Source organism: Zerene cesonia, chromosome 3, assembly GCF_012273895.1.
Source record: "Zerene cesonia ecotype Mississippi chromosome 3, Zerene_cesonia_1.1, whole genome shotgun sequence".
In the NCBI taxonomy this organism is placed as follows: Eukaryota; Metazoa; Arthropoda; class Insecta; order Lepidoptera; family Pieridae; genus Zerene; species Zerene cesonia.
In genome coordinates, this window is record NC_052104.1 from 9,375,445 (window position 1) to 9,402,584 (window position 27,140).

At 36.1% G+C, this 27,140-nt stretch overlaps 5 protein-coding genes across 6 annotated transcripts in view; 4 read left to right on the plus strand and 1 right to left on the minus strand.

The window, feature by feature from the left end:
- The window catches only part of LOC119835987 (ras GTPase-activating protein-binding protein 2-like), an 11,677-nt gene extending 10,799 nt beyond the window's left edge, over nucleotides 1-878 (plus strand). Inside the window, exons 9-10 of one of the 2 annotated variants that reach the window (XM_038361141.1) lie at nucleotides 169-352; nucleotides 733-878. In XM_038361141.1, the coding sequence (XP_038217069.1) occupies nucleotides 169-315 (147 nt within the window). In that variant the 3' untranslated portion in view covers nucleotides 316-352; nucleotides 733-878. The remainder of the gene's footprint in view (nucleotides 1-168; nucleotides 353-732) is intronic. The other variant, XM_038361131.1, reaches the window with a different exon arrangement.
- Nucleotides 879-6,125: 5,247 nt separating this feature from the next.
- LOC119837420 (SPARC) lies at nucleotides 6,126-15,925 on the plus strand. Its single transcript, XM_038362999.1, has 9 exons — nucleotides 6,126-6,277; nucleotides 11,807-11,875; nucleotides 12,115-12,267; nucleotides 13,003-13,081; nucleotides 13,539-13,654; nucleotides 14,077-14,223; nucleotides 14,532-14,734; nucleotides 15,231-15,378; nucleotides 15,650-15,925. The coding sequence occupies exons 2-9, from the start codon at nucleotides 11,813-11,815 to the stop codon at nucleotides 15,695-15,697; spliced, it is 957 nt and encodes a 318-aa protein (XP_038218927.1). The 5' UTR covers nucleotides 6,126-6,277; nucleotides 11,807-11,812; the 3' UTR covers nucleotides 15,698-15,925.
- Nucleotides 15,926-17,881: 1,956 nt separating this feature from the next.
- LOC119837430 (histone H2A.V) lies at nucleotides 17,882-20,342 on the plus strand. The gene is made up of 5 exons (XM_038363010.1): nucleotides 17,882-18,037; nucleotides 18,181-18,258; nucleotides 18,432-18,545; nucleotides 19,421-19,620; nucleotides 19,803-20,342. The coding sequence occupies exons 1-4, from the start codon at nucleotides 18,035-18,037 to the stop codon at nucleotides 19,613-19,615; spliced, it is 390 nt and encodes a 129-aa protein (XP_038218938.1). The 5' UTR covers nucleotides 17,882-18,034; the 3' UTR covers nucleotides 19,616-19,620; nucleotides 19,803-20,342.
- A 1,538-nt stretch (nucleotides 20,343-21,880) lies between these two features.
- The window catches only part of LOC119837972 (serine/threonine-protein kinase fray2-like), a 61,294-nt gene continuing 56,034 nt past the window's right edge, over nucleotides 21,881-27,140 (plus strand). Inside the window, exons 1-6 of the mRNA XM_038363786.1 lie at nucleotides 21,881-22,343; nucleotides 22,429-22,533; nucleotides 22,611-22,743; nucleotides 23,870-24,071; nucleotides 24,627-24,818; nucleotides 26,919-27,071. Coding sequence (XP_038219714.1) covers nucleotides 22,057-22,343; nucleotides 22,429-22,533; nucleotides 22,611-22,743; nucleotides 23,870-24,071; nucleotides 24,627-24,818; nucleotides 26,919-26,965 — 966 coding nt within the window. The 5' untranslated portion in view covers nucleotides 21,881-22,056 and the 3' untranslated portion in view covers nucleotides 26,966-27,071. The remainder of the gene's footprint in view (nucleotides 22,344-22,428; nucleotides 22,534-22,610; nucleotides 22,744-23,869; nucleotides 24,072-24,626; nucleotides 24,819-26,918; nucleotides 27,072-27,140) is intronic.
- Nucleotides 27,088-27,140, minus strand: part of LOC119839455 (WD40 repeat-containing protein SMU1-like) — a 3,251-nt gene continuing 3,198 nt past the window's right edge. Inside the window, exon 7 of the mRNA XM_038365720.1 lies at nucleotides 27,088-27,138. Within this exon, the coding sequence (XP_038221648.1) occupies nucleotides 27,088-27,138 (51 nt within the window). The remainder of the gene's footprint in view (nucleotides 27,139-27,140) is intronic.

Below are 27,140 nucleotides of genomic sequence, written 5' to 3' on the forward strand. Positions count from 1 at the left end.
TAAGCTACTGGTGAAAGTTTAGCAAAGCCACAATGTAATACAATTTATGAAATATGAACAGCAAGATAATTGATTCTACGTTTCCATGCCCCCTACAAATATGCGAATAACATTGTGTTCGTATGTGACCGTGGTCGAGAAATAAGAGCCGTTTGTGGCACGTTGCAGCCGCTGTACTACCCGGCGGAGAGCGGCGAGGGCACGGAGCGCGTGAAGCTCAACGTGGAGGAGAAGAAGGCGCGCGGGCGCGAGCCGCCGCGCCGCCGCCCGCCCTCCGCGCACCGCGCCTTCACGCGCCAGCCCTACCGCCGCTAGCCCGCAGGTGCCCTACCAACTCCTACTCTTTTAATATGTAATACCTTCTCTGTTGAATAATGAGATGATGATTATTTTTAACGCTTCATTGAAAAAATATATAGACATTAGATTGCAGATTCATAGCTAAAAACTATATTTTCAATGCAATCTAATAGGAAAGAACATTTTAGTATAGAATAAAAAAAAACTGGAGAATTACAATGACAAGAGATGCTAACGGATCACAAAAGTGGTCGAAACTAAACAAATTGTGAGCTGATTTTATGTAAAGACACTTCTGCATAAGGTTAATTGTCTACAAGTATTCGCTTTAGATGCAGTGTCTATTACACTATAACGTCGTTGTTAAAGATAGAATCAAATAAGTAGGAGCTCCTGATGGCGACGATTCCAACAATGAATGTCTGCTTGCAGCCCCGAGGCAGCCGCGGCCGAGCGCCCCCCGCCCCGCGCGAGCCCCGCGCCGCTAGCGCGACACACACCTCCGTACTCACTGACGCGCGCCAAATACGCAACGTGGCGCCCCCGTGTCGCCATGGCGACCGCCGCGCCGTCGCCCTGTCGCCCCGGTTACCGCGCCACGCCGGTTGCCATGGCGACGGCTGGCGCACGCCACTCGCATCCCATTTGAAATTCGAACGCCCGTGTTGTAGTTATTTGGCGCGCGGTCATCTGTGTCCAAACAACGCTTGCTGCGCGCCGCCTTGTGGCGCGGCGTGAGCTTGTTTGGACAGAGACTGTTATGTTGCATAGAATACCTTAAATCAAAAGAAAAACTCCAATAGTATTTAATTGACTCGATCGAAATTAACCATGAAGTTTTTCCGTTTCATTATTTTGAAAAAAAGTCATTCAGTCGAATTGGAAGATATTCCACGATGAATTATTCCCGAACTGTGGTGATGATCGCTCTCAAAATTTGTGTATCGCTGTCGATAAGCGAGGATTGTCTTACGCGTGATCCGCTTCAATCCATACGATGTTGCATCGTAGTCTGACCGTTCCCGTTACGTCCCCTCGGGCTGTAAACACGCTTCGCTTTCTTTTAAGTAGTTAGATAGTAAATTAATTTTATTTGTACGTCGATGCTCGCGGAGCTTGTAACCTTCCGACATCGCGCCCGTCGACGGTACGAGCTATACACGTTAGCGTCAGACGAGCAGGTTGGGCGACGGGACTGAACGATTTTAGTATTGGCTTAGATTCGCGCTGTCGTATTGGGAATTAAGACTATTTTGTTCGATGAATTCGTCTCGCAGCAATATATATTCTTAAATATATTTATTTTTGACCCATATTCACATAAGACTTTATCATTAAATAAACGACGTGCTCACACTCCCCATTAAAGTTTTCATTAAATCGAAATAGTATTAGTTCCATTTACAATGCCCGACCGGCGACGACATTTGGTTTTGTAATTATTATGTGTAAGTATTAAAATTGCAGGAAAACAATCGGATCGTTGAGTCGCGTCGCGCTCGTCGCTGTATCATTATCAGTAATTTAGTTGTATGTTAAGGTTTCAATGTTTTGTTACATAATAAAATTATTTGTATGTGTGAATAACGTGTATTTATACGATTACTAACGCAACGAAATAACACGTAACGTTTCGTTCCCGCTCCACTTCTCTCGTGCTCATAAACATTTCTCTGATATCCGCGTTTACTCCTTGCATAGGATCTAAAAGTTTGACCATTTGAAGTTAACTTAAAACCTGATTAATATACACGATTTAGATCGTTCAATTCTCTAAGATTATTAAGTATTTTAAAGTCAATTCTTAAAAAGCATTATAGGAATGCTCATCGTCCCAGTGATGTTTGTGAACACGATCCTTATCCGAGTCTTGCATAAACAAATAGAAATGTGTTCGCGCGATCTCATGTAATGATGTATGTCAATGGAAGTTGCTCCTTGGCCGACGGAGTGTGCTCTGGTAGCACTTATTGCCATATACGTGATCTGCCGCTGTGGAGACGTCTGTTGCGATAGCATTGCGGTCGCAGTGTACAGGACACAGGATGTCGATGGTGACATGATGATATTTTTTTATTTCAATTAAGGTTTATTGTACTGTAAATCGTTCGAAGAGGTCAAGGTGCCGCGCGGCCGAATGTTCGTCGCTTACTTAACGCCTCGACTCAATTATTACAATAAAATTTTGTTTTGGAAACTGCAGTTTTACTTGTAGCTTTGTGTGACCTCATTTTCAGTCGACGCGAACGGAGATGTGAGGCGTTAAATGAACGATGCACTTTGCGACGCCCTGCGCTTGGAGCGAAATGCGTTAACCTCACTACGTATTTACTTATTTGTAATAGAAGGGCCAGGAGTACTGTGACGTGGTGGCGTAATGTTAATGCAAGTGTATGTTGTGAGACTAGGATAGATTAAGCGAAACGTAAGATTTCTTCAAAATGTGAGCGAGTAAATAGAAATAAGGTGTCATAGTATGTCTTCCTGGTATAAACATACGGATGTCTTTCAAATTATAATTTGGATCCAAAAAAATCAAGTTTTGGAATTTGAATTATTATATTATTTACAAGAGTGTGGTTGTTCTTGAATGACCGAAAAGCCCAATCATCTGGCATTAGTCATGTATCTGCAAATAGGGAAGTTCGCTATATCGCTTTTACGAGTAAAATTGTCGTAGTTATTTACAGTTAAATTAATAATTTGTGTAAAGTTAAGTCTACTCATTTGCTGTTTGTCGAAAGTCTTGAAAGTGATTTTTCCTCCCAATTGTCATAAAGCGCGTGTAAATGTGTATATCAAATTATGGCCCGTATTAATGTACGTTATTATGAAAATTATCAAAAATCTGTATATCTAAGTCATTACATTATAACGTGTTACCTATTTGTCGAAAACTTAACATTGCAATAGTGCGGTCCATAACATTGAATGTTGATCCTGCAACGTGTGAAGCGTTCCGTCTTTACATCTATTTGCATAAACTTACTTCTTCCAATAAAACATTTAAATAGGCTTCGTTGTTTTGTTGATTTTTTCCCACCATTACCTTAAAGTGTCACGTTTTCAGTTTAAATGTTGCAATGGTTGATTGTTGTGAGAGTTGTGTGGACGCTCCACGTGTTGTGCGACAAATGTTAGCTGAGACGCGCGTAGTATCTAGTTAGTGCTGTATGTTAGTGACGTTCATCTTAAACTTCTTTCTGTGTATTTTTATACTTTTTTACACAAGCTAGTGGCGGTCTTGAAGAGTTATTATTACATTCTTTTCATTAATTCGATCTTGTTGTTGTGACCATCTAGTAGTGGTTTCTGTATACTTAGCGATATGTGTTTAATGTCGATAAGCAAGCGAGGTGTCCCTGTCTTTAATATAAACTAATAGTAATGTACCTATTCAGATTCGTTCGTAATTATGTGTAGTTTAGAACGATAGAGTATTGAGTTTTAGATTCTAAAATGCCATTATCGATCTAACTCGCTACATATAACATAACTTTTACTTAGTAAAATCCTAAATCAAGAAGTCTTAAATCAAAGTGTTATCCCTGTCTTATTGGCAACAACGGGATAAAGCATAAAAAGTGCGAGAGAGAATACGCCATAAGCGATATTTGAATGTATTGTTAATTGGCACGGGTTATAGTGTATGTCGCCGATAAATATTCGGAACGGGTTGCGCTTATAGCACTATATATGTACTTTTATCCGTAGCTAGACGTGTGTAATGCATTTATGTAACTGCGTGTTGCTGTGGGTGCGCCTCATCGTAAATAACTTGTTTATTACTGTCATTTTTCAGGAACGTTTAAAATTTTGCGTAAATATATAATGCATAAGAATTGTGATGATACTGGCGTTGTAAGAATGAAATCGAATACTTCAAATTAACGAATTGTGCAAAACACTTGAGAGGGATGATTATTATTTATAGGTGTTTGTAATTAAAAAGCAGTGGACATAATATTATATAGTTGTTTCTTCAATGAAGGATGAAAAATTGACAGTGTATATTCGCAATGGACAAACGATCATTAAAGAAAAATTATATCCGCAATAATGAAATGAGATCTCTCTCTCTCTCTCTCTCTTGTGTAAGATTATTTGACTGAAATTTGGTCTGCGTGAGCCTGTACCCACAGTGAGCGAAAGAATGAAATGTCATTAAATGGTTAGTGTTTGATTACACGTGTATATCTCTGTACTGACTGTGTGTACACTTCGTGTTGTGAACGTGTGGGTGCGGGGTTGCTGCGTCTTGGCGTTACAGAGGGATTGTTTTTCAATTCTTTTGAGTGTTACTTAGCTTGGGATAGACATCTCAACCTAAGTAACATCCGATAAAGTAGTCACTTTATCAGATTTACATAAAGCAAATTGTGTTATATATATTCAGGAATGAATTCTGTAGGAAAACAGCTATAAAAATGTCGATTATGTGACTATAGTCGATCTTACTTTCTAATAATAAAGGCATGTTATCTTTATGATCTTTTGTCAAATAAAAGCCTATACGTTTAGAATCTATTTTGATATATTGGTTAATTGCGAATGTTTCTATCACCCAGAAATAGTTGCATTTAACGCGCTAAGACGAAGCAAAACCACACATGCTATCGTTTTTGAAAATTTATATGTACTTATTTATTATAAATGTACCTACTAAGTCTTACCCATCGTCGGCTTGGGTCGTGTCAAACTCCTCTGTAAAACATTATATTTAATGCGTGTACTTCTGATCCACAACACTGCCAATATTTTAAATAAATATATACAATATTGAATCAAAAGCAACAGTAGTGACATGACCATCATAATTATAAATAATATACAGAGTTGTTTTGATTAACCACATGATATAATTTGTTTCCATTGCTTGCCAACACATCATTATGGATGATATTATAAGATCGTCAGATGTTCCTTTCGGGCGAGCCGCTCTCTAGTCTTTTTGATTAGCATAATCAGACCTACGTGCATACAAACAGATGCTAAATAGTAATTTGTAAAGTATGACGCTTGTTTCACAAAAATAACTATAATAAATAAATAGCGACCCAAGCCAGGCCTTCCACTATACTACAATAGACCCTGGAACGATAGCGATCACAGAAGTTATTGTATATTTTCTAGCCGTTAGAATTATTTTAAAATTGTGACTCTCGGGGTCTTCAAATTCTTGTCAAGTCTAAATCGTGTAGTGTTCGTGACACGCGCCTGTGTGTGTGCGCGTGCGTGTGACGCACACGACTATAACGAGTTGTCCTCTGTAATAGAGATGTACTTTTTTTAACAATTCGGTCGTTTTATTTTGAAAATCCCTCTCCTGCTAATTAATTTAAAAGTTAAGTTAAAATTAAGAAACAAATTATTATAAAAAAAAATACATAGGCTTGTAACAGAATACCGATTATTATTTAAAAGTGTGCAACTACTTATACTTATTATTCTGTGGTGCCACGTTAACAAAAAATTAGACAACAATTTTATCAACATAAGAAATAAAAATAATTGATGTTATCGTGCTCGCCCGGTATTGATTACAATCAATTAAAATATAGAAGTTTTGGAATTTTTATGTACATTACATTCTTAAAAAGTGTTGGAAAATGCGTTAATTGAATAGATTTTGTTTAAGTCTGTATTTTTTATCACAATTGTCTTTGGTGTCTCTATTTAGCAAAGAATAAAACAATAAGACGTGTTCTATCATCTTACATTTCCAATATACTTAATAGATCAGACAAAATTCATAAAATAAAATATAATTAGATAGATTTTGAAAGACTAAAAACAAACAACAGAAATGAGTTAAACGGATCATTGCGTAGTGCGCATACGCATCACATATTCGGCGTTCGCGTGTCGCAGCGATCCAGCCACCACCACCACCGTGATCTGGCATCCAGTCGGCGGCGCGCGCTCACACCAGGAGCAGCTCCTCGACTTAACACACAGTGAACAGCCCTGCGACGCGGTAAGTCGATCGACATACAATAAAATAATGTCATAAGTTTTCAATATTATTATAATAAAATTCACTTTCATTTTATACACGCATGTTATATTTTTAGTCGCCAGTAATATCGCAAATAAACGAATTAAAATTTAGGGACCCGAACTCAATCCTGTTTGATGAACTGGTTTCTGGAACGTCTCCTGTGTTCTATTCGTTTTTTTTCTGTTTGAGCATTTTCAGGAGCTTTATACTCTAAATTAACTTGCAACGTAACTAAAAAATAGTAAATGATAAGACTTCATATCTCAAAGTTATAAATTCATTACAGGCAAATTTAATTGTTGCTTTTGTTGTGATATAATACGATTACGCATTTTTAACTTAATATTATAATATGACAGACGTCCTGTAAATTATTTAAAAAATAAACAAATAATTTCATGACAATAATCAATAATTCAATACACTTAATTAAAATAAAATTTCTATTTTCTGATATGGCTAGAAAGCCTTACTCAGCACTCGAGGAATTTTGTTTGTATATTAGTGAAGTTAAACAATAATATAATGCAGTCATTGTTGAGCACTAACTAACGAAACTGTTTTTTTACTACAATATAAACTAAAGCAATGTTTAATGCCTGTATTTAACATACGAGCCACTAAAACTTCACATAATAATGCGCTAGTCCCTATATTTACGATTTAAACCAAATAAAAATTTCAGTTTTTAGTTACGAGTTACTTTATAATTGTCGGTAAACCTACAAATTTAACAGTATTCTGTGTCATCGCTAAATGTTTGTTTTAACTTATATTAATATCATGTACTTATAATAAAGGACTTAATTTGAAAAAAGGAACGTTTTCAGATCTTCTATGGGCTCTTGGGTTCTTGGTGGGCTATGGGTTCTTGCAATTCAATTCATAAGTATACCAACAGCCAATTTACAGTTTTATACAATCTGAATAATAATCTTAGATGACAAAATAAATCGTATAGAAAATATTGACTTCCCTTTACAACAAATTTAAATGAACTGATGATTAAAACTAAAAAAAAAACTTTAATTCACCAATGGAATCGTGTACTTACGTATGAAATAAATACTGAAAGCAGTGAATCGAGAAGAAAGATTTTTAACGATATTCCTGTGGTCTCTATAGGATGTTATAAGGTTAGTTAATTACGAAAGAAACTTAAAAACATAGGACCCTTAAGTAGAGGTTGAATAAATTATTATCTACTGTAATGTAGAAGCTGCGTTGAGACTTGATTTTTTTACAAGAATGATTTTTATGGTATCTCCTTTTCTTTTTGTAAATAGCTATGCAAGCCAACAACTTTAGATTAGATTTTAAATCCGATGACGGCTCAATATACCCATACAATAAGATAGATATAAACACGAACCATCGTCAGGTATAGGGACGACTCATTGTGACTAATTATTTACATATATTATTTTCTAATCTATTGCGACTACTAGTATTAGTACGCAAGAGATTTTTTGTACTGGAAAACGAATAATAGACAATCGTGGATGAAACTATGAAATAATATATTAATTGTATTCTAAATTTGAAACTTCCGTGTCTGCTAGAAGCGCCTTAGAATTATAAATTTTGAAGATCGGACAGTGAGTGAAACTTTGACTAGCCTTCATTCTTAAACTACCAGTTCAAATTGAATGAAATTTGAAATATAACGTATTTATACAATTCTTGCGTGGTAAAATTTCTTCGAGAAAAGTATGGCCGTGCCGCTGTTTTGTTTTCTCGACTTGGCCATGCTAGAAATTTGCTCATTTGTTATGATTAGGTAACACCATCTTTGAATGTCATCGTAAAATTACAAACAGCGTGATTGTAAACTGACGAAAAAAATTGTGTGTAATCCAGTCTGTAGTATTTTTTTTCCATTAACTGCGCGAGCGGAAAGCTAGTACAAAATATTTGATATCTAACTGGTAGCAATAATTTAGGCCGTTATCATCTCGCATCCCAATAACTCTATATTCGCCTTCAATTAACCCGTTTATCGTAGCAATGTGACACAAAAGTTGTGTTTTTAATATTTTTATCGTCGAGGCGGGGTCACGACTATCAACGGACACCAGATAACTTGGCTTCCGTCCGTGCGAATAACCGACCATGTTTGCCGCGATTCACATGTGACCCAATTTTTTAAAACGAGAGCTTTTAATCTTAATATTATACTTGACTTGCAAAAAAGTTCAAGATAATCCGACTTGTTACACCAAAAGTTTACTCTAAGTACACATAGATACTAACAAATTTATACATCTAATATGTTCCCTTTTTATTTAATAAGTTTATGTGTGAAATTAATGTTTTGCTTAATTTTTAGAACAATTTAATTTTGTAATTACAATATTCTCTACTTCGCATTTTCTATACATTTCCCATATGAGTAGGAATATACATCTGCCACAGTAAATAAGCCTTGCTTTTTCAATGATAACATTAATTCATTACTTATCAAAGCGGCTCCATGAAGAAACTTAAATAAACTGTAGCCTAACAATACAGATAGTAAAACATTTTCACAAACAACCAAAAGTTCGTTAGATTACCGTAGGTACCTACTATTTTAATTTACTCTTCATACCTTAAACCTCACATAATTGTATATGTTAATTACCTCTAAACATCAATCCCTGAATAACGCATCACGGGCTACCGGCACAGTTTGAATACTGTGTTATGAGAAATCGTAAATTTTACGAGTTTCACCTAAAAAGCGCGTGCGGCGCGGCGGGCGCACACACATCTCGCGAGGCCTGGCCGAGGCCGAGGGGTTATCGATGGCTTCATATTTATTTAAATTTATTTTAAATTATGAACAATATAATCTTACTAGGTTACAAGTGCATGTTTTTAAACAATCAGTTGGAACCTTGTAATTTAGTTGGTTAACTATAAATGAGTCCCGATATGGTTTTATTCAAGCGGTTACTATCCAAATGGTATCCATAACAATTTTTTAATTTGTCTTAACGATTCATTTTGTAAATAACTGAACTTTTGTAAATACTATTATATAATTTACTTAACAGGACACTGAGAAACCATGTAAGGAATACTAATAATGATACAAATTACAAATATAAACATACAACATCACAATTAATTATTCAGGCAGATATCTAATCCGTCTACAGGAAGCACACAAAATACTTCGTCAATAAGTTTGCGCCCACTCAGTAGGCAGTTAGGTACCTACACATCCTGATGACCTCCACAGATGTGCGTCTGCAACTCGCATCACTGTGAGTAAGCACGTTTCATTGCGAAGCTTTTCATTCATCTAATAGCTGATTAGGAGAGACACCTTAACGCAAAACACCTAACCGCAAACCTAAACGCAAAAATACAGATCAATTTATATATATATATATATATATATATATATATATATATATATATATATATATATATATATATATATATATATAAATAATTCCTCACTTAAGAACTTACACAGGCATTAACTTAATATACTTTAGTCTGATACTTAAGACACTTATTCTGCATATTCGATTATAAAAATGTTTCACCTAATTCCGTTACAAGCGTACTCGCCGTACGTAACTAGGCTAACTCTCAATGTATTTGTAATATACACAGTTCAATTTCGCCATGCCGATGCTGCCCGCCGCAGTTAACACGCTGACCGTCTGCAAGTGGAACTGCCACTAGGGCTCGTATATCAATAATTCAATGACAATGATCATACCAACGCTGTCATTGAATTAAATTGCTAGGTGACCGTTCATTTGGGTCAATAGAAACAAATGATACAGTCGTCTTCGTCACTATCAATTACTTTATGGACCAATTTCTTTCTCCTCGCAACGCAAATAAGTAGGTCGCATAAAAGGAATTCGAACGCATAAAATGAGTTGTATTTTATGATATTTTCGAATGAAAATTAAGGATAGCATTTCTTTAGCTAGAGATACCTACTAAACATTTTTATGAAATCCTAATCCAAAAAATGATGCCTCAGTAAGTAGATGTTTCGACAGAACTCGCCGATCAAAGCACGTTCAATGTTTATATACTAGATATCCCAGTATTTCTACGTATCATCGTTTCAATTGAATTAGCTTTTCGACCAAAACAAATAATTGCTGAATGAATACATTGAAACGATCGGCATTAATACAGTTAGCATCTGTGAATGACATCATTGCAAGTTCGCAAAAGCTCAGAACGTGACCTACTTCCTGAAGCTATCTTTCTATGTGTAATGCATACCTGAGACAATAGATAACTATTGTTTTATTTATACTAAGGTCTCGCTTTTTTATTTGTATTGGTAGGTTAATTACCATTCAATAAATTAATGCATTAAATGAAAGATGCACACATAAAATTGAATTGCCGAAATACTATTGACATTTTTTACAATTTTTTATATGACATATGATTATTAGAAACAAAAAAACCTAGTTGTAATTAAATATCTAAACTTCACTCGATTCATAAATAAAGTCTCTAATAATCATTTTTATAGTCTTAATATTTAATTATGAAACTTTCTTCGCATTAGTCATAGGAAACATGATAGTCTGGGGTCACACGGCAGGTCGAGGGACACTGAACTTGCAAGACGAGCGGGTGCGATGCCCCTCGATACTGCTGACTGGTGACACGACATCCACGCGGTGATCATTGACGTCACAACACCAATGCATCATACTCCTAATATTTGCATCGTACATTAATCGTACTTTATTACTTATTCTTACCCTGGGAATACTTTCATAATTGTACCCGAAATTGGGGGTATTGGACAATGGGGATAGAGCAGTAATACTACTCAGAGTTGCGCTAAAAACGTAGGTATCGTTTTTTATACGATAGCTGCTAAATTATGTTACGTGTAAGTGCACTGTGCAGTACACAGCTGCGCTAGTAAAACATTGTATAAACATTCGTCCGGAAGCGAAACACCTCGATACAAGTCATAAAAGCTCAGACAAATATTGGCGGAAAATTAACTCGCACACTATAAACTATTTATTGTGGTGGGCGATAGTGATAAGACATGTGTTTTTTTGTAAAGGAGCATAGTATTTTATAAATCAAAATTTTTGACCTAACATTTTTATGCTCTCCAAAATACTTCAGCCATAATGTGCACAGTGAAGCAATGCAGGTTATAGCTAGTAATTTCATTGCATAATTTAGTCACAAAAACTGCAGTTATAAAAATTATCGCTCCTATGTTGCGTCATCATTTTTGTTATAGGTAATTATATATTGTGATATCTACTGTCCTGGCTTGTTATGTTTGCAATTTGTTCCTAGAAACTGCGGGATGACTCATTGCACTACTTGTGAGTGAACCAATTCAAAAGCGATTGCAGATAATTTTGCGATCTTAAATAATGTAGGTGAATAAATTATTGTAACACTGATCACTTAAAATGCAATTAAATGTCTTAATATCAATTGTATAATCTACAGAATATTTATCATTAATTAAATTGTCTCACGCAAACTTGTCTCTTGCAGGATAAGATGAGGGGCCACCTGCTGTTGTTGACCTTAATGGTCGCTGTTATTTGCTCCACTGAAGCGGTTGTAAGTTTTTTTTTTCATAATTTTAAATTATAGTTTCAATTATACCGTCCCTTCACTTAATAAAAAAATAATAAGAGACCAACATTAAAAAAAACACATTCAATGTATAAAACCCAAAATTTCAACTTATCCAACCAACCAACAATCATTACCTATTATGAAACCAGCTACGTTCCTATTCTATTAATAACGTGCAATTGATATTTAAACGAGTATATAAACGAAATGTGGTGTGACAGCGTCGCCGGCACCGCCGCCTGCGCACGACCACGACGACGGAGCCGGCGATGCTGGCGGCGGCGCGCCTGTTCCCGCCCGCGCACCGCGCTGACTCCGAGGCGGAGCACATCGAGCTCGCTATGGCTGAGAAGCTGGACGAGAAGCGCTTCCAGGTACCATAACTGCTGTATTATGTATATATGTAATGTGCTTATTATTGTTGATTTTAAATTACATTGCGACAAAAAAGTAAGAAATTTATTAAAGTTACAGTGAAACCTGGTTAAGTGAGACATCAAGGGACCTGCAATGTCGTTTCACTTATAGAGGTATTCCACTTACCCAGTGTCTCAGATATACAGGTATAAATAAATATCTGTCTCATTTACAGAGGGTTCCATTAATAGAGGTCTCTTCGCGTGTCTTCCCACTTTCATAAACAGATATTAACTTCAGTTTTTCACGTAATGATAACGCTTGTAGCTTTCGTTTTGACATTTTTCAAATAAACATTTGTATGATAGTAAAGCGAAACTAAAACTGAAGGTAATTGAAGGTCAAAATTTGTACTTACGTACTTGGAATTGCGTGTGGAATTTGTGAGTAGAATAAGAATGAGTAAACAAACAATGTTATCTCAGTTACAGAGGTTTATGCATATAAAATTTACTCGCTGTCTCAATTATAGAGGTAACTATGATGATAAATCAAAAGAACAAATCCCAGATATAGAGGTTTACCTCGTCCCACTAACAGTGGTAATTCAGTGCCAAAGTGTTGGGACCTCACCATGAGTTCCAGTTACGGAGGTTTCTCACTTATCCAGGTCCCACTTAACCAAGTTTTACTGTACTATGATATGACTTATTTAAATGTAAAACATTTTTCTTTATCACATATTTTTTTAGGAATCGGAGAGAGCGCGCGTAAATGAGTTAAATAATGAAAACTCAAATGAAGAAAATGACAACGAAGTCTTTATGGATGGTGAGAAAAAAATTACACATTTTTTAAATTTTTTTTTATTTAAGTCAAGCATTTTAAATAGAACTAATGCACTCACTTTGACACTTTTTTGAAATGCTGGCAAGTGATATGCTGAGTTCATGGACATTAAAAATAGCCTGTTGTAGTCAGGGTTCACGTATATTTCCAAGGGTGCAAGAATCTCCTCAAGTAGTTCCTGAGATTAGCGTGTTCAAACAATCAAACTTTTTAGCTTAGCTCTCCCCTATGAACATGGATTATTTTATCGTTATTTATTTATTTTATTTTTTTATTTATAATACTTTATTGTACAAAACAGAGAGTAAACCTTAACAAAATAATGGCACAATGATATGTCGTACAAAAGGCGTCCTTATTGCTAGACAGCAATCTCAGCCAGGCAGCCTGGTATAATAACCTGGTACGTTATATTATACGGTGTAAATAAAATACGCAGACCCATGCCTGAAAGTGCACTGCAGCGCGGGGCGCGTGTGCGAGATCGACGAGCACGGCGACGCCGTGTGCAACTGCATCAAGGAGTGCCCCTACGAGACTGACTCTAGGCGGAAGGTCTGTCCTTGCTACATCTCTTTATGTTTCGAACAGTCAGCACAGCGCAACAGCTAGTAACTATATAAGCATCTTATATTATATAGTTACTAGCTGCACGCCCCGACTCCGCCAGGGTAGTCATTTATCGTAATTGAAATATTTATATTATTTTATACTATCTAATCTTTTAAGTTGGATGAAACTGCACATGGTGTGCAAATTATTAGGAGTCCGCGGGCAAAGAATGTGACACGTAATTTATGTATATTAAGATTTACTGTCATTTATATGTAAGAATTAGTATTATTAAGTACCTATGTACTTTTTGGTATAGATTTAACTAGGTATAACTTGAACTATAGAAACAGCCAATAGCTATATTGTTGTTTAGTCACTGTTTATTTGCTCAATGATTTATCTCAATCATCATCGTATCTCAGGTGTGCACACAAAACAACGAGACGTGGTCATCCGACTGCGAGGTGTACCGCCAGCGGTGCCTGTGTCTGGACAACTCGGAGCTGTGCAGGGGTCCCGAGTACCACCACGTCCAGATCGAGTACTACGGCGCTTGCCGTGAGATGCCGGTGTGTTCTTGAGAAATACATGTTAATCTTGAGAAATAGTTATTTAATATGATAGTTTATTGACTTATTACTATTAGAATTTTGAATATTTTTTACTCTAAACATTTAGCGCTGAATATTGTATGACTGAAATGTTACGGTTTCACATGTTCCTGCACAATTTATGTCATTCTTATTTTAATACATATTGAGTTTAGATATCCAAATTATTCATTTATTCTTTATTGTCAACTTTCATTTGTATTCAAAAACAAAGCCCTGTCTGTAAAACTATCCTTAAATGCGTTCTATATACCCGTGCGAGGCAGGAGTGCACAGAGGGCGAGATGTCGGACTTCCCGCGGCGCATGCGCGACTGGCTATTCAACATAATGCGCGACATGGCGGAGCGCCGCGAGCTCACGCCGCACTTCCTGCGCATGGAGCGCGAGGCCGAGTCCAACCTCACGCGCCGCTGGACCAACGCCGCCATCTGGAAGTGGTGCGACCTCGACACGCACGACAACGACCGGTATGCCACTCGACCGCGTTATCCTCTACTCAGTCCCCACTAAATCCAAACCGAAACAAACGGAATGTTGTTACTCACTAGAGAGGCGCAATGACTCAAAGTGAGTCTTGGCCTCCGACAATAAGAGCCTCCACTAGATTCTATGCTGCGCCATCTCTTACCAGTTTTGGGAATGTTGCTAATGTTTTCAAATAGAAAGCGATAATGTATAAATCATTAAAAATTTAAAAAGGCGAAGCTATGGTTGCTATCTCGCATATAACTATTTTAATATAGGATACAGTTTAACTTTGCAAATGTTCATAGGCGGTGTTCACCGCTTACCATCAAGCGCACCATCCGCACAAAATAATAAGTACAAGTACATCGGCCCATACTCATATGTGTGACATTAATGTATGTTCACGTGTGCGTGCGCGTGCGCGTGTGCGTGTGCGTGTCCGTGCGCATGCGTGCGCCGCTGCGACCCGCTCACACTCCGCACGGCTGCCGGCAGGTTCGTGTCCCGGCACGAGCTGTTCCCGATCCGCGCGCCGCTGATGGCGCTGGAGCACTGCATCGCGCCCTTCCTCGACCGCTGCGACGACGACAACGATCACCGCATCACGCTCGTCGAGTGGGGCAAGTGCTTGCAGCTCGACGAGGTATGGTATCCAATAGTAGCAGAACTCGTTTTGTCAATGACGTCATTCGTGTTTCAGTATTTTTATTTATCAAACGACTTCAATTCGATGATTCTTTTATATCATTTCATGTGAAAGCTCGGAAGGCATCCCGTGTCGTCCCATTTATGTAAATCTGGTCTAGTTCTGACTAGTTCTTTGAAGGCGGTTCTATTTGTTAAAAATAGTTATGTTTATTACTTACGTATCAAAAACATGTTTTAAGCATCTGCATTATGCATTTTATTTCTAGTACGAGCTGGAAGACCGTTGCGACGAGTTGTCGGAGGACGCGCTTTGAGGGACCGCGGGCCGATCCTCGACCACAACATAAGTGTACAAAGCCTCGTCATAAGCTGAATGCCTCTAGTTTTACTCACCCTAGAATACACTTATTACATTTACGTTCTAAGTTAATAATAAATAATACATTTTTACAACTTGAATAAAGAAAATAATGAACAAAGCGATTTTTTTTGTGTTTCATTTTAATTAACGTTTCTATTTCTGTAATTTCAACATCAATTCACCAAAATCACTGTGATTATGGAAACCAAAAATTTGTAATTAAATTTATACATGTTATGTTACTTAAGTATTTTAATAAAATTATTCTACTTACCAAACTTGTTTTTTATTCATGACTAGACTTCGCTCGCTTGGACAACAAAATTTTGAAGTGAGACATTATTTAGGATTTTTAATTTCTTTTTTTTAAACCCATCTAATGACACATTAAAAATAATTACTCGTAGTTCAAAACCTACGAATAAAATTTTTAACAATTGCTGAAAACACAACAAATTTCATTTCAAAGACTACTTAATTTAACTCAGCTTAGTATATTTGCAATATCTTCTACAACAAAGGCTATTTTACAGTCTCTCTCTTTATGTATAGCAAAGTTTGTGGACATATTAGGTCGTTATTTGTACTTATAAATAATAACCTTACAATTAAATTATAGTTTTTATTTTAATAGAAAGCCAAAATTCTGTATAAAGATCTTTGGAAAATATGTCATTTTTAGAAACTAATTATATTTAGTGAAAAAAAATTGCACGTATGTATATTTAAAAAAAAAATCAAATTTGCTTATTTGGAACGAAACAACATAATGCACTTAAACTAAAATTAACGATGACACCCATAAAAGCTTGTTTAGCTATGGCACAGGTGCCAACGCCCGCCTCCATACCAAAATGAGTTCCATATATTAACTATTAGTGGTCGCCTCGGCTTCGCCCGTAGGACATATAAAGCCTATAGCCTTCCTCAATAAATGGGCTATCTAAGACAAAGAATTTTCAAATCCGACCAGTAGTTCCGGAGATTAGTGCGTTCAAACAAATAAACAAACTCTTCAGATTTATAATATTAATATACATTTAATTTTTAGTTTTATAGCATTGAAATGCTTTATAAATGAGAAATTTTGAAAGAATAGAAAATTTTTTTCTATTCTTTCAAAATTTCTCATTAATATACATTTCAACAAAAAGAAGTAAAATAAAAGAAAATCTTACGGATTGAGATTAAATATTATTGCTGAGTATGGGAGAAAAAGTATAATGTGAATGTGTAAGTATGTGAGTGTTTGCGTGTGTGTGTGTGTGTGTGAGGGATATCTAAATATTAGAAGGTAATTTTACAATTTCTTCAGTTTCTTCATAATATGAACAGATAAGGTATATAATTCGTTTGTTGGAAAGCGGAGAGGTCAGTTAGTGAGAGTTTAGTTAGTTTTAAGATGTAATAGACTGAGTAAAAGCGTAATAAATCTTAAATATGATCAATTCCTATAAAGAATTTTATCAACACCGAGAATAATAGGAAGGATTAAATTTTTTGATTGTTTGTTTGTTAGCTACAATTTAATTGAAAGACTACTTAATCGAAAATATATAATATTTCACCATCAGAAATCTAGATACGTCGTAAATGCTCATACCTAGCACGAGTTACACTGACGCTAACTGTTATATTTAATTCTTATAACAGATAGTGCCAGAACAAGCGGTGTATTTTTAATTACATGTATTTGTATTTACCAAAGAAAAAGAACTAATTTTAAAACTTTGTAATACTCCAAGGGTTAATTTTTACTATAATTTGTGTTCTAGAAAATCTATTTCAAAATGATTTTTTTAATGGTGCCTGTTCTGATCATAACGTTATTTATTTAATTTCATATCTTAAGCACCTAACGAAAATAAAGAATGTGACTATTTTTTGGTATCCCAATAAACAAAATTTAATTAAAATAACAAAATGCAACCAGCCCCACACTACATCTAAAATATTATACCTACTATTATGTTCTCTGTTATATTTCTTACCTGTGCTACAGAATATCAAATTTGACTTTGACAATGAATGTCATAGCTCGTTAGTTTCCATTCGAACCACTGTTTGGCTTGGCAGCACTGAGCTAACCCGCCATTTTGAAGCACGCTTATTGGTATGCTTGGTCGATTTACAACCTACGCCATTTCCGTTTAATGCAGTTAGGTTGGTCAGCCTGTAAAAATTTCATCAAATAGCGCGGCGCTGCCATCTTTGTCTTGTCGATTTGGCTTGGCGCCTTTCCTGTGTTGGTTATTCTCAGTAGTGGTGATAGTGTGTTACACGTTTCAAAATGGTGAGTTTTGCAAGATTTTGTGAAAAATAGTTGGTGTTGTGTAAATTCTTTTATGTATTTCGATGGAGAATTATGTGATTTACTTACTGGCAAAGTTTCACTTTCGTACGACTAAATTTAATAGGATTTTTCACGATTTTTAGGCTGGAGGTAAAGCTGGTAAAGATTCTGGTAAAGCTAAAGCGAAGGCGGTCTCGAGATCAGCCAGAGCGGGGCTACAGGTATGTTTATACACTATTTTAAATTATTTTAGGATTTTACATTACATTAAATAAAGAAATTAATGTATTTTTACATACTTCGTAAAATTAAATAATACGTATGACCGATTCAGTATGGCGGCTTTTTTACTGTGAAGTGTCGATCGATGATAAGAAAATGTGAATGTTTTCAGTTTCCAGTTGGAAGAATTCATCGGCATTTAAAAAACAGAACGACAAGTCATGGACGCGTTGGAGCTACAGCAGCGGTATATTCTGCTGCTATACTCGAATATCTTACGGCTGAGGTAAGCGACGCCTTATCAATATGGCGGCTGGGCATATTATAATTCTAATGCAGTAATTCTAGCGTTTTCTAGAAATTTCCTCTTTGTAATTGCATTTCGTATATTCTGTTATATTTAATATATATATTTTTGTACAATTTCCTGAGAATTATGACAATTTTCTATTGACATAAATTTTGGCGGGAAATTAGTTCGTGTGTATACACTAAGCCATAATAATTATAATTATTGCTTTTTATAACTAAATTCTCTATTTACTCTATAACAACTGTCTATTAAACATTTCCCATGCTAAATTCATAAATCAATTTCATCACTTTGTGATATAATTTCTACATAAACAATATTGGCGCCAACAAAGCTTTCTTCAGAATATTAATATTTTAATATAGTTGTCTACTCTTGATGACAAATATAGTGATTTGCTTTTGTGTTCACAATAATTTGGTTATTTATTAAGGCTGCAAATGCTAGTTTGATTTTAAATCCAATGATATTCTTCAGTAGTAAAGACTAGAGGTGCAGTACCTCTAGTCTTCACTAATGCTACACTTCTACACTCTACACTTCTTCTAGATTTTTAGTTAAATCATTTGTGTATTTATTTTCGTCCTGTTTGTTATCATGCATATGCATATTTTTAATAAAATTTAAATTTCAGCTATTAATTTTTCTTAAAAGTATTATGAAGTTTGCCATTGGACTTTCTAAGAAATAAATTTATACTATTGATTTTTATATTGTACATAATAACAAATTATAAACATTATGTAATATTTAAAGTACTTTATTCTGTCCCATAATACTTCAATCCTATTTCAAATCTGTGGGATTAAAAAAAAAATTAGTCATCATTTATGTACATTCTTTATTAGGTTTTGGAGTTGGCTGGTAATGCATCAAAGGATCTTAAGGTGAAACGTATCACACCACGGCATTTGCAGTTGGCCATCCGAGGGGACGAAGAATTGGACAGTCTCATCAAAGCAACCATCGCTGGAGGTGGTGTTATCCCTCACATTCACAAGTCTCTCATTGGCAAAAAAGGAGGTCCTGGTGCTCCAGTCTAATAAAGGTAAACATTAATAAACTTTAATATAATTCAAAGTTTGAACATATTCTCTTGGTTCCTCTGTTTAATGTGTATATGGACGAAGAGCATTGTAGCAGTTGCTTTAAATGTAATTTTTTGTGTCTAATTAATTTTGTTGCAATAAAGTTTAGTGTTCTAAAATTGTTTTGTTTTTTTCGTTTCAGTGTATAGCAAGAATTTCTGCATTGCATTTCACCTCGGGTACATAAATATCAGCATTGTAAAATCCATCACGCATTGGTTAATAGTTATTAGTGATGTGGACAGTGGAGTGACTTCATTGAACTGTCGGTCTGGACTAACTTGTAGCATAAGAATAGAATATTTAGCATAAGGAGATTTAAATATGATTGTATTAGAATTAAGGTTTATTTCCTCTGTTCATGATGGGAATGTTTTATTTAGTAAGCATTGTGTTCTACTTTGACTTATAAAATTTGTTGTTGCGAGCCTCGTTGGGGATCTGTTGTTATATCCCTATCGCCAGCTGCAGTGACCTAATTTTATTACAATATAACTTTATCTACATTTTTGTTTGTAAGCTATAAGCTATTTTAACATAATTTGCAGCATTTTGTAATTTTTTTAAGACAAATTGTAATAAGCAATGGTATATTGTTTGTAATTTGGTATGATTGAACTGTTACAAGTTGTAAGAAATGTATTTTGATCTTTAAAATATATTGGAAAACAATTAAAAAAAATTGCATACTTCATTTCTAACCCTCTTATTTTTATACCAGCTATTTCCCGCAGCTTCGCTCTCATAGTATAAATAAATTTTCATGTTAGTCTTTCATGCGTTATTTTATCCCCTTGGGGGTAGAATTCATAAATCCTTTTTTAGCGGTGCCTACATCTTTGTGCATACCACATTTCTGTCGGATCGGTCCAAAAGTTGGGCTTTGGCTTAGATCAATGAGTCACCTTTGAGTTTCATATGTTACTAGCTTTTAAATTCGGAGTTTGTTATTATATACATATAATATAAACCTTCCTCTAGAATCGCTCTATCTATTAAAAATAGCCATCAATATCCATTGCGTAGTTTTGACTTAAGCAAACAAAGTCACATTCTCTGTACCAATGGTACAGAGAATGTGACTTTGTTTTATGCTATGTAGTGATATGAATTTATTTACGTTAACAGTACACTATGTATGTGTATGATTTTCGTATATAGTTTACTTAGTACTAGCATACTCTTATCTGTGCTCATAGCAAAAAAAACACACATCTTGTTTATGTATCAAATACTTATATCAATTTCAAAAAAATAACAATAGCTTTCGATATTGTAATAAATACATCGTAGTAGATTTTGATAATTATTTTTTTATTCAAATACCGTTTCTTGTATGGTCCCATTTCAAATTATTTTAATTTAATAGCTGTAAGCCGCGCATATTAACTGCATTATGATTGATCTATATTTTAGATTTAAGAGGATAGGGTGAAAATTCCTATGCTTCATTATATTATAAATTGGTAGGTCATCAGATTTCCCTCTAAAATATACAAAAATTTACCTCTATAGATTCCATTTAATATATCCAACCTACCAAGGATTCATGCCATACTATTTTAGCTAATACAAAGATGATAGTTTTTTTTAACTGACTTAGAAAAAGGAGGTTTTCGATTCGATACCTTTTTACTGGGTAAATCGATTTTAATGATTTTTTTCTATTTGAAAGCTGGTGCCTGCCATGTCGTAGGTAACATTTAAATTTAGTTTAGTTTTAACTATTTAAAGGTTTTATTTTAGCTACTTATCTCAATAGAAAGTTTTATACAATAAAAGTGATCCCTAAAAAACATTGATTATTAACTTTTTTATGTTCAAATTAACGTACAATAATACAACGCCGCATCTTACAAGTGAACTGATATCCGTGAATAATTTCTCCTCGGTGAAACAGTCCTGAGTTTCATATTTGCTCGATTCTATCGAAATCATTTAATTAAATAAACTTGTAACTATCTAGATTTGTACGTCCAAATTTAATATTGACCAGTTTCTTGTCATTGACGGTTTACTTACACCTACATAGCATAATACTGATAACTCTATTGACAAATATTCAATGATTAGTAATTAAGATTTATAATGAACAAAAAAGTTATCACAGTCAATGGTCGCTAGGTGCTAAAAAAAGTCAGACTGTACGTTGTTGAACCTTTGCCTCTTTTTTCATAAAACGACATTGACTTAATGACATTATATCATTTTTAATGAAACGTCAAAATCAAAACTCCATTTTGATTTGTCGTGTAGAATGTGGATTTGTTATTTGTACATTTTTTAAATGTTTTTTGCATGATTAATATAGTTTTCTTTACTAAAGAAAGATAATAGTAATTGAAAAAACCACTACGTAAACCTTATAAAAGTTAAGTTTTGATTAGGTATTAGTGATGAGTTCACGCCACAGAAGTCGTTCCAAATCTAGGGATAGGGATAGGCACAAGGAAAGAGATAAGGGCCGAGACCGTGAGCGTGACAGGGACCGGGATAAGGAGAGAGATAGGGACAGGGACCGGGATCGAGATCGTGATCGTGAACGAGATAGAGACCGTGATCGTGATCGCAGCCATCGTGATCGGGAACGTGACCGTGACCGCGACAGAGACCGCGATAGGGATAGGGATAGGGATCGAGACCGGGATCGTGACCGCGACCGTGACCGACATCGTACCAAACGGTACGTATAACTAAATTCTGCTTGATATGGTACACTTCATATCATGAAGAAGCTTATGTTTATACACACTGTACTGTTTTCACAGGCGTAGCAGCAAAGAACGAGAAAGAAGTAGAAGCCGTCACAGAGAGAAAAAGCGCAGTAGGTCTCGTTCTCGCTCACGTAGTCGGGGAAGGAAATCGAAAGACAGGTCATTTATTAATTTATTGTGTGTGTACTTATCACTTTTGGATTACAATAATATTGAAATATTTGTAATTCTTACAGGGATGGCACAATTGCACTTTTAGATCAAATGGTGGGCACAACAACAAAAGCAACGGCCCGCCAGGTTACCACCAATGGCAACATTAACCCTGCGACACAAGCAGCTTTACTTGCTGCCGCTGCTGTAGCACAGGCAAGTTTATCCCAAAGTATATACTTCCAATTAATAAGAGATGTAAATAACCTGAAGATTGAATTATTATTTCTAACATTTGTAATAAATAAGTGGTACATTCCAGCATAAAACTCTTGAAGTGCAGGTAAATAAACTAACATAAACTAACATAAACTAACATAAACTAACATAATGAAATTTATACCTTTTTTTAGAAACTAATTATACTATTTTTTTTAAATACAACTATACCTGTATTCATTTTTAGAATTTCATCAATTATGCGGTAAGACATACTTGAAATAAACATTACAAAGAGCATATCCGGCTATTTCAACAATGATTAGAAAAGTAGTAAATGCATGGAATCCCAAATGCAAATTTGCATTCCTTTTCATCCACATAAACTAAATTCTGATAAAAGGCTAAATCAGTTCAGAAGCAGGATCTACAATTGCAGTAATTTCACCATGCTGCACATATATGAAGGTGCTTTTAAGCAGTTTATCACTGCTAGTGCACATTTTAACCACTAAATGTAATATGTGAAGCTTTCCATAGTTTTTGGTTTTTAAATTGAAAATGACAGAATATTCAAGTGTAGGAGTAGAGCATGCTTCGGCACGAATTGGGTCAGCTTGTAGTATACCACACCCCACAGAAAACCGGTGTGAAATAATAGCTTACTATTGGGTTTCGTATGGTGAGTGGGGAGCCAGAGGCCTATTTTCTCCTCCTCGCCCTTCCCAATCCATTCCTTTTTTCCAGTGATCAAATCTTTCTTTATCCCTTATCCCTTATAGCGAGCAGTGTATTCTCAGAAGTCTGAGAATACACTGCTGGGAATGTTCATGGATGGTGGTGATTGTTTACCATTGGACGAACCACCAGTTCAGTTCCCCGCTATGACGTAAAAAAAATATGTATATGCTGTATAGCTACTTGTTAAATAATTTAAAAAATCTATACCCACACTCATAGTATAACTTAGTATGTGAATATTGTCTGCAGAGTTAACTATTGACTCGCCCCTATCTTCTCTACTCTATAGTTTTCTGTAATATAGATAAAGGACGTTGAATAAATGAATGTTTAAATATAAGATGGTAAAAGAGAATAATTATGATGTTGGCGGTGCCGGCAGACGTTCGTGGCGCAGCGTCGCATCGCGGCGCCGGTGCAGCCGGCGGCGGCGGCGGCGGCCGCGCTGTCCGCCGCCACGGCGATCCCGCCGCCCACCTCCGTGCAGCAGAAGCTGGAGCTGCTGCAGGCGCGCACCGAGTCGCGCTACCGCGACAAGATGCTGCTCGACCACCACCCCGACGACGATAAGGAGGATGGCCTGGGTGAGACCCGCTCCCTTACTATCTCCGTCTATCTGCTACCTATAGTGTGTGTCGTTTCCACTCGCTGATATTGCGTCATATTGCTTACATATCTTCCACTATCCTGATAAGGAGGATGGATTGGGTGAGGCCTGCTTATTATAATAGCTGAACATATGACTGTGCATATCTTTGTGAGTTAGTTGACTAAAATTATTTACAGCACACATGGGTTATTTATGTAGGAGGGATTGAGGTCAAACACTGTCCTTTTATCCAAAAAAAAACTGCTAACAAAATTAGCATCTACAGCCATAGTAGTCTAGAACACATCCATTTATACCCTTAAGGCTCTGCAACGCTCCATGTTGTCTAAGAAATATGAGTACTCAGAACTGCCCAACTTGCCTACTTTAGCAAGAAAAATAGAAATAAGTGTCACCTGAGCATTTCATTTAAAATAAGAAACAGCTATGTTTTTATGACTTGATATATTTATAGTATTTGTAATAACGTATTATTATAAGTGGATGTACACTTCCATACTGACAATATTCCCTCGGTGTTGGCTACTAGAAGCGGAGCACTCGTGTTTACATATCGAGTGCGACATGTGCGCAGGTCCGGAGGGCGAGACGCCGGCGGAGCGGCGCGCGCGGCGCCGGCGCACGCGCTGGATGGGCTCCGAGCACGACAAGACCTTCATCCCGGGCCTGCCCACCGTGCTGCCCTCCACGCTCACCAAGGAGCAGGAGGAGCAGTACTTGTGTGAGTGTCCCCGCTCCCGCCGCCCCGCTACACCGCTATACACACACACACACGCACACACACACACACGCGCACACACAAACACGCGCACTAATACTGTATCTATGTATATATGTATACGCCCATCTGCCTGTAGTACAGAGAGCAGACACTACTGAGCTTTCTGACCAATTGAAAAAAAAAAACAGCTGTGCCCTGGTTTAAGTGTCTTACATGAAGACCTATGTCTGGTTATCAAGTTTGGTGGTGGTTACATAATTATGAACACTTGACAGAATTTTTTTTTGTAGGAGAAAATTTATAGTTTTACATTTAGCTGTACTGAGAATTACATAAAAATTAAATGTAAGTTAATAATTTTTCATTGTTTGGTTTGCCTTTGGATTGGGTATTAATGGGCGTGATTAAGATTATGATTTTTTTCAATTTCATGTAAATTCTCTGTATTGCTGGAAAAATGACACTGATGAAGTACATACCGCAATAGCTTTCAATAACTTTTGTATCAATTACTATTGTAATTGAAAAACCTAATAAAAAATTACCAAAATGACAATTATCTGATTTTATTGACAATTGAAAGCTGTTAGTACAAATGATAGCAAGAATGGTACTTTATATTATTTAATCAATTATTGGTAGCTCGGTAACATTACAAAATTACAAAGAAACAAAATTCAAAAGTGTATTTATTGTAGGTAATCAAATGAACTGATTGCATGTTTATTTTAATTTTAATTGATTAATCATAATTTATCACTTACATTTCTAGGGATTGTTTTATTCTGAAATATTTAAATTTGATTTTCAGGATAACTAATACTTGACGAATTCTAATATTTTTTATTTCCCTTAATTCAGGTTTAATAATTTTCAAATAACAATTAATTAATATTTTGTAATATTTAATTTCTATACTTTAGTAGCATTAGAAATTCGTGTATTCTATGAATTATAGCATAAATAATAAACGATGCAATATATTTTAAGATTTTACTTTTTTAATATATAATTAAAAAAAAGATGAAAGTAAATAGAGGGCTGCAAAGTCCCTGTGCCGGTGAGACCGAGCAGTAGACGTAGATGCAATAGTACAGTTGGTAAGCGAGTGTCTCTAATGCGCCGCTCGGCGCGCGCTTGCAGTGCAGCTGCAGATCGAGGAGGTGTCCCGCAAGCTGCGCTCGGGCGACCTCGGCATCCCGCCCAACGTGGAAGAGAGGTACACTACGGAGCCTGAGTATCCGTCACATCACATTATTACTAGACTTACGTTGCCGCCCTAGACGACCTAGCCCCCCCAAACCCCACTAATGTTTTCATGTTCGCAGGTTGCGCACGCGCCGCATTCGATAATTCAATTAAACTTTTAAACGTTTTCAGGTTAACGATAACCAAACTTTTCAGCGCTAATCACGATTGATGTTTCAGGATTTAATTGAATTATTTCTTTCTCAGGGCGTTAGGTTAGGTCTTAGGCGTAGAGTAATTTTGGTGCTTCCCGCCACCGACGGTCACTTGTATACGGCCATTTTCATCTCTGTGATCGTGGGACTTCTTTTTCCAATTAGTTTCAAATAATTTGCAGTTGTTGCAAATACATATATTAAAATCATAAAGGCTTAGAGTAAATATATGCTTCAGCATACAGAGAAACAGAGCAAAATAAAAATTCTTTGTTTTACTTCTTACTTTTCTATCTTTAATCAATTTTCTTAAACAATGGTTGACAGACAAACTTTGAGCAAATAAATTGTCTTCTCTTTTGGCTTCTCTTTTAAATAATGATTCATCAAATTAATTTAATCTACCACACATTTTATAGACATCAATGAAATGAAAATCTGAATTAATAATAATTCTTAATTCATATACTATTCATAGGTGGAGCGCTTGTGCAATGTAACCGTCACATCCTATAATAATTAATATAAGCTTACATTTAATAAGGCGATTATTGGACTTTAATAATTACGGACTCACCGATACACTCAGTTTATAGTGTGAGTTGTGCGGGGATGAGGGGATATATCTGGTAGATATACATGCGACATGTCTGTGGATGTTTGTGCGGGGGGGTGCTGACGTGCGTGGTGCCGGCAGGTCGCCGTCGCCGGAGCCGATCTACTCGACGGACGGCAAGCGGCTGAACACGCGCGAGTACCGCACGCGCCGCAAGCTGGAGGAGGAGCGCCACCGCCTCGTGCAGCGCATGCAGCAGATCAACCCCGAGTTCAAGCCGCCGCCCGACTACAAGTGAGCTCGCCTCTACTTACCACCCTCCTCCATCCACCTCCATCCACCTCCATCCACCTCCATCCACCT

Coding starts and splice junctions, on each gene's coding strand:
- LOC119837420 (XM_038362999.1), top strand. CDS start 11,813: ATGAGGGGCCACCTGCTGTTGTTGACCTTAATGGTCGCTGTTATTTGC. Junction 13,082..13,538: donor CAACGAAGTCTTTATGGATG/GTGAGAAAAAAA, acceptor TAAAATACGCAG/ACCCATGCCTGAAAGTGCAC. Junction 14,735..15,230: donor GACACGCACGACAACGACCG/GTATGCCACTCG, acceptor GGCTGCCGGCAG/GTTCGTGTCCCGGCACGAGC.
- LOC119837430 (XM_038363010.1), top strand. Junction 18,259..18,431: donor CAGCCAGAGCGGGGCTACAG/GTATGTTTATAC, acceptor GAATGTTTTCAG/TTTCCAGTTGGAAGAATTCA. Junction 18,546..19,420: donor TCGAATATCTTACGGCTGAG/GTAAGCGACGCC, acceptor ATTCTTTATTAG/GTTTTGGAGTTGGCTGGTAA.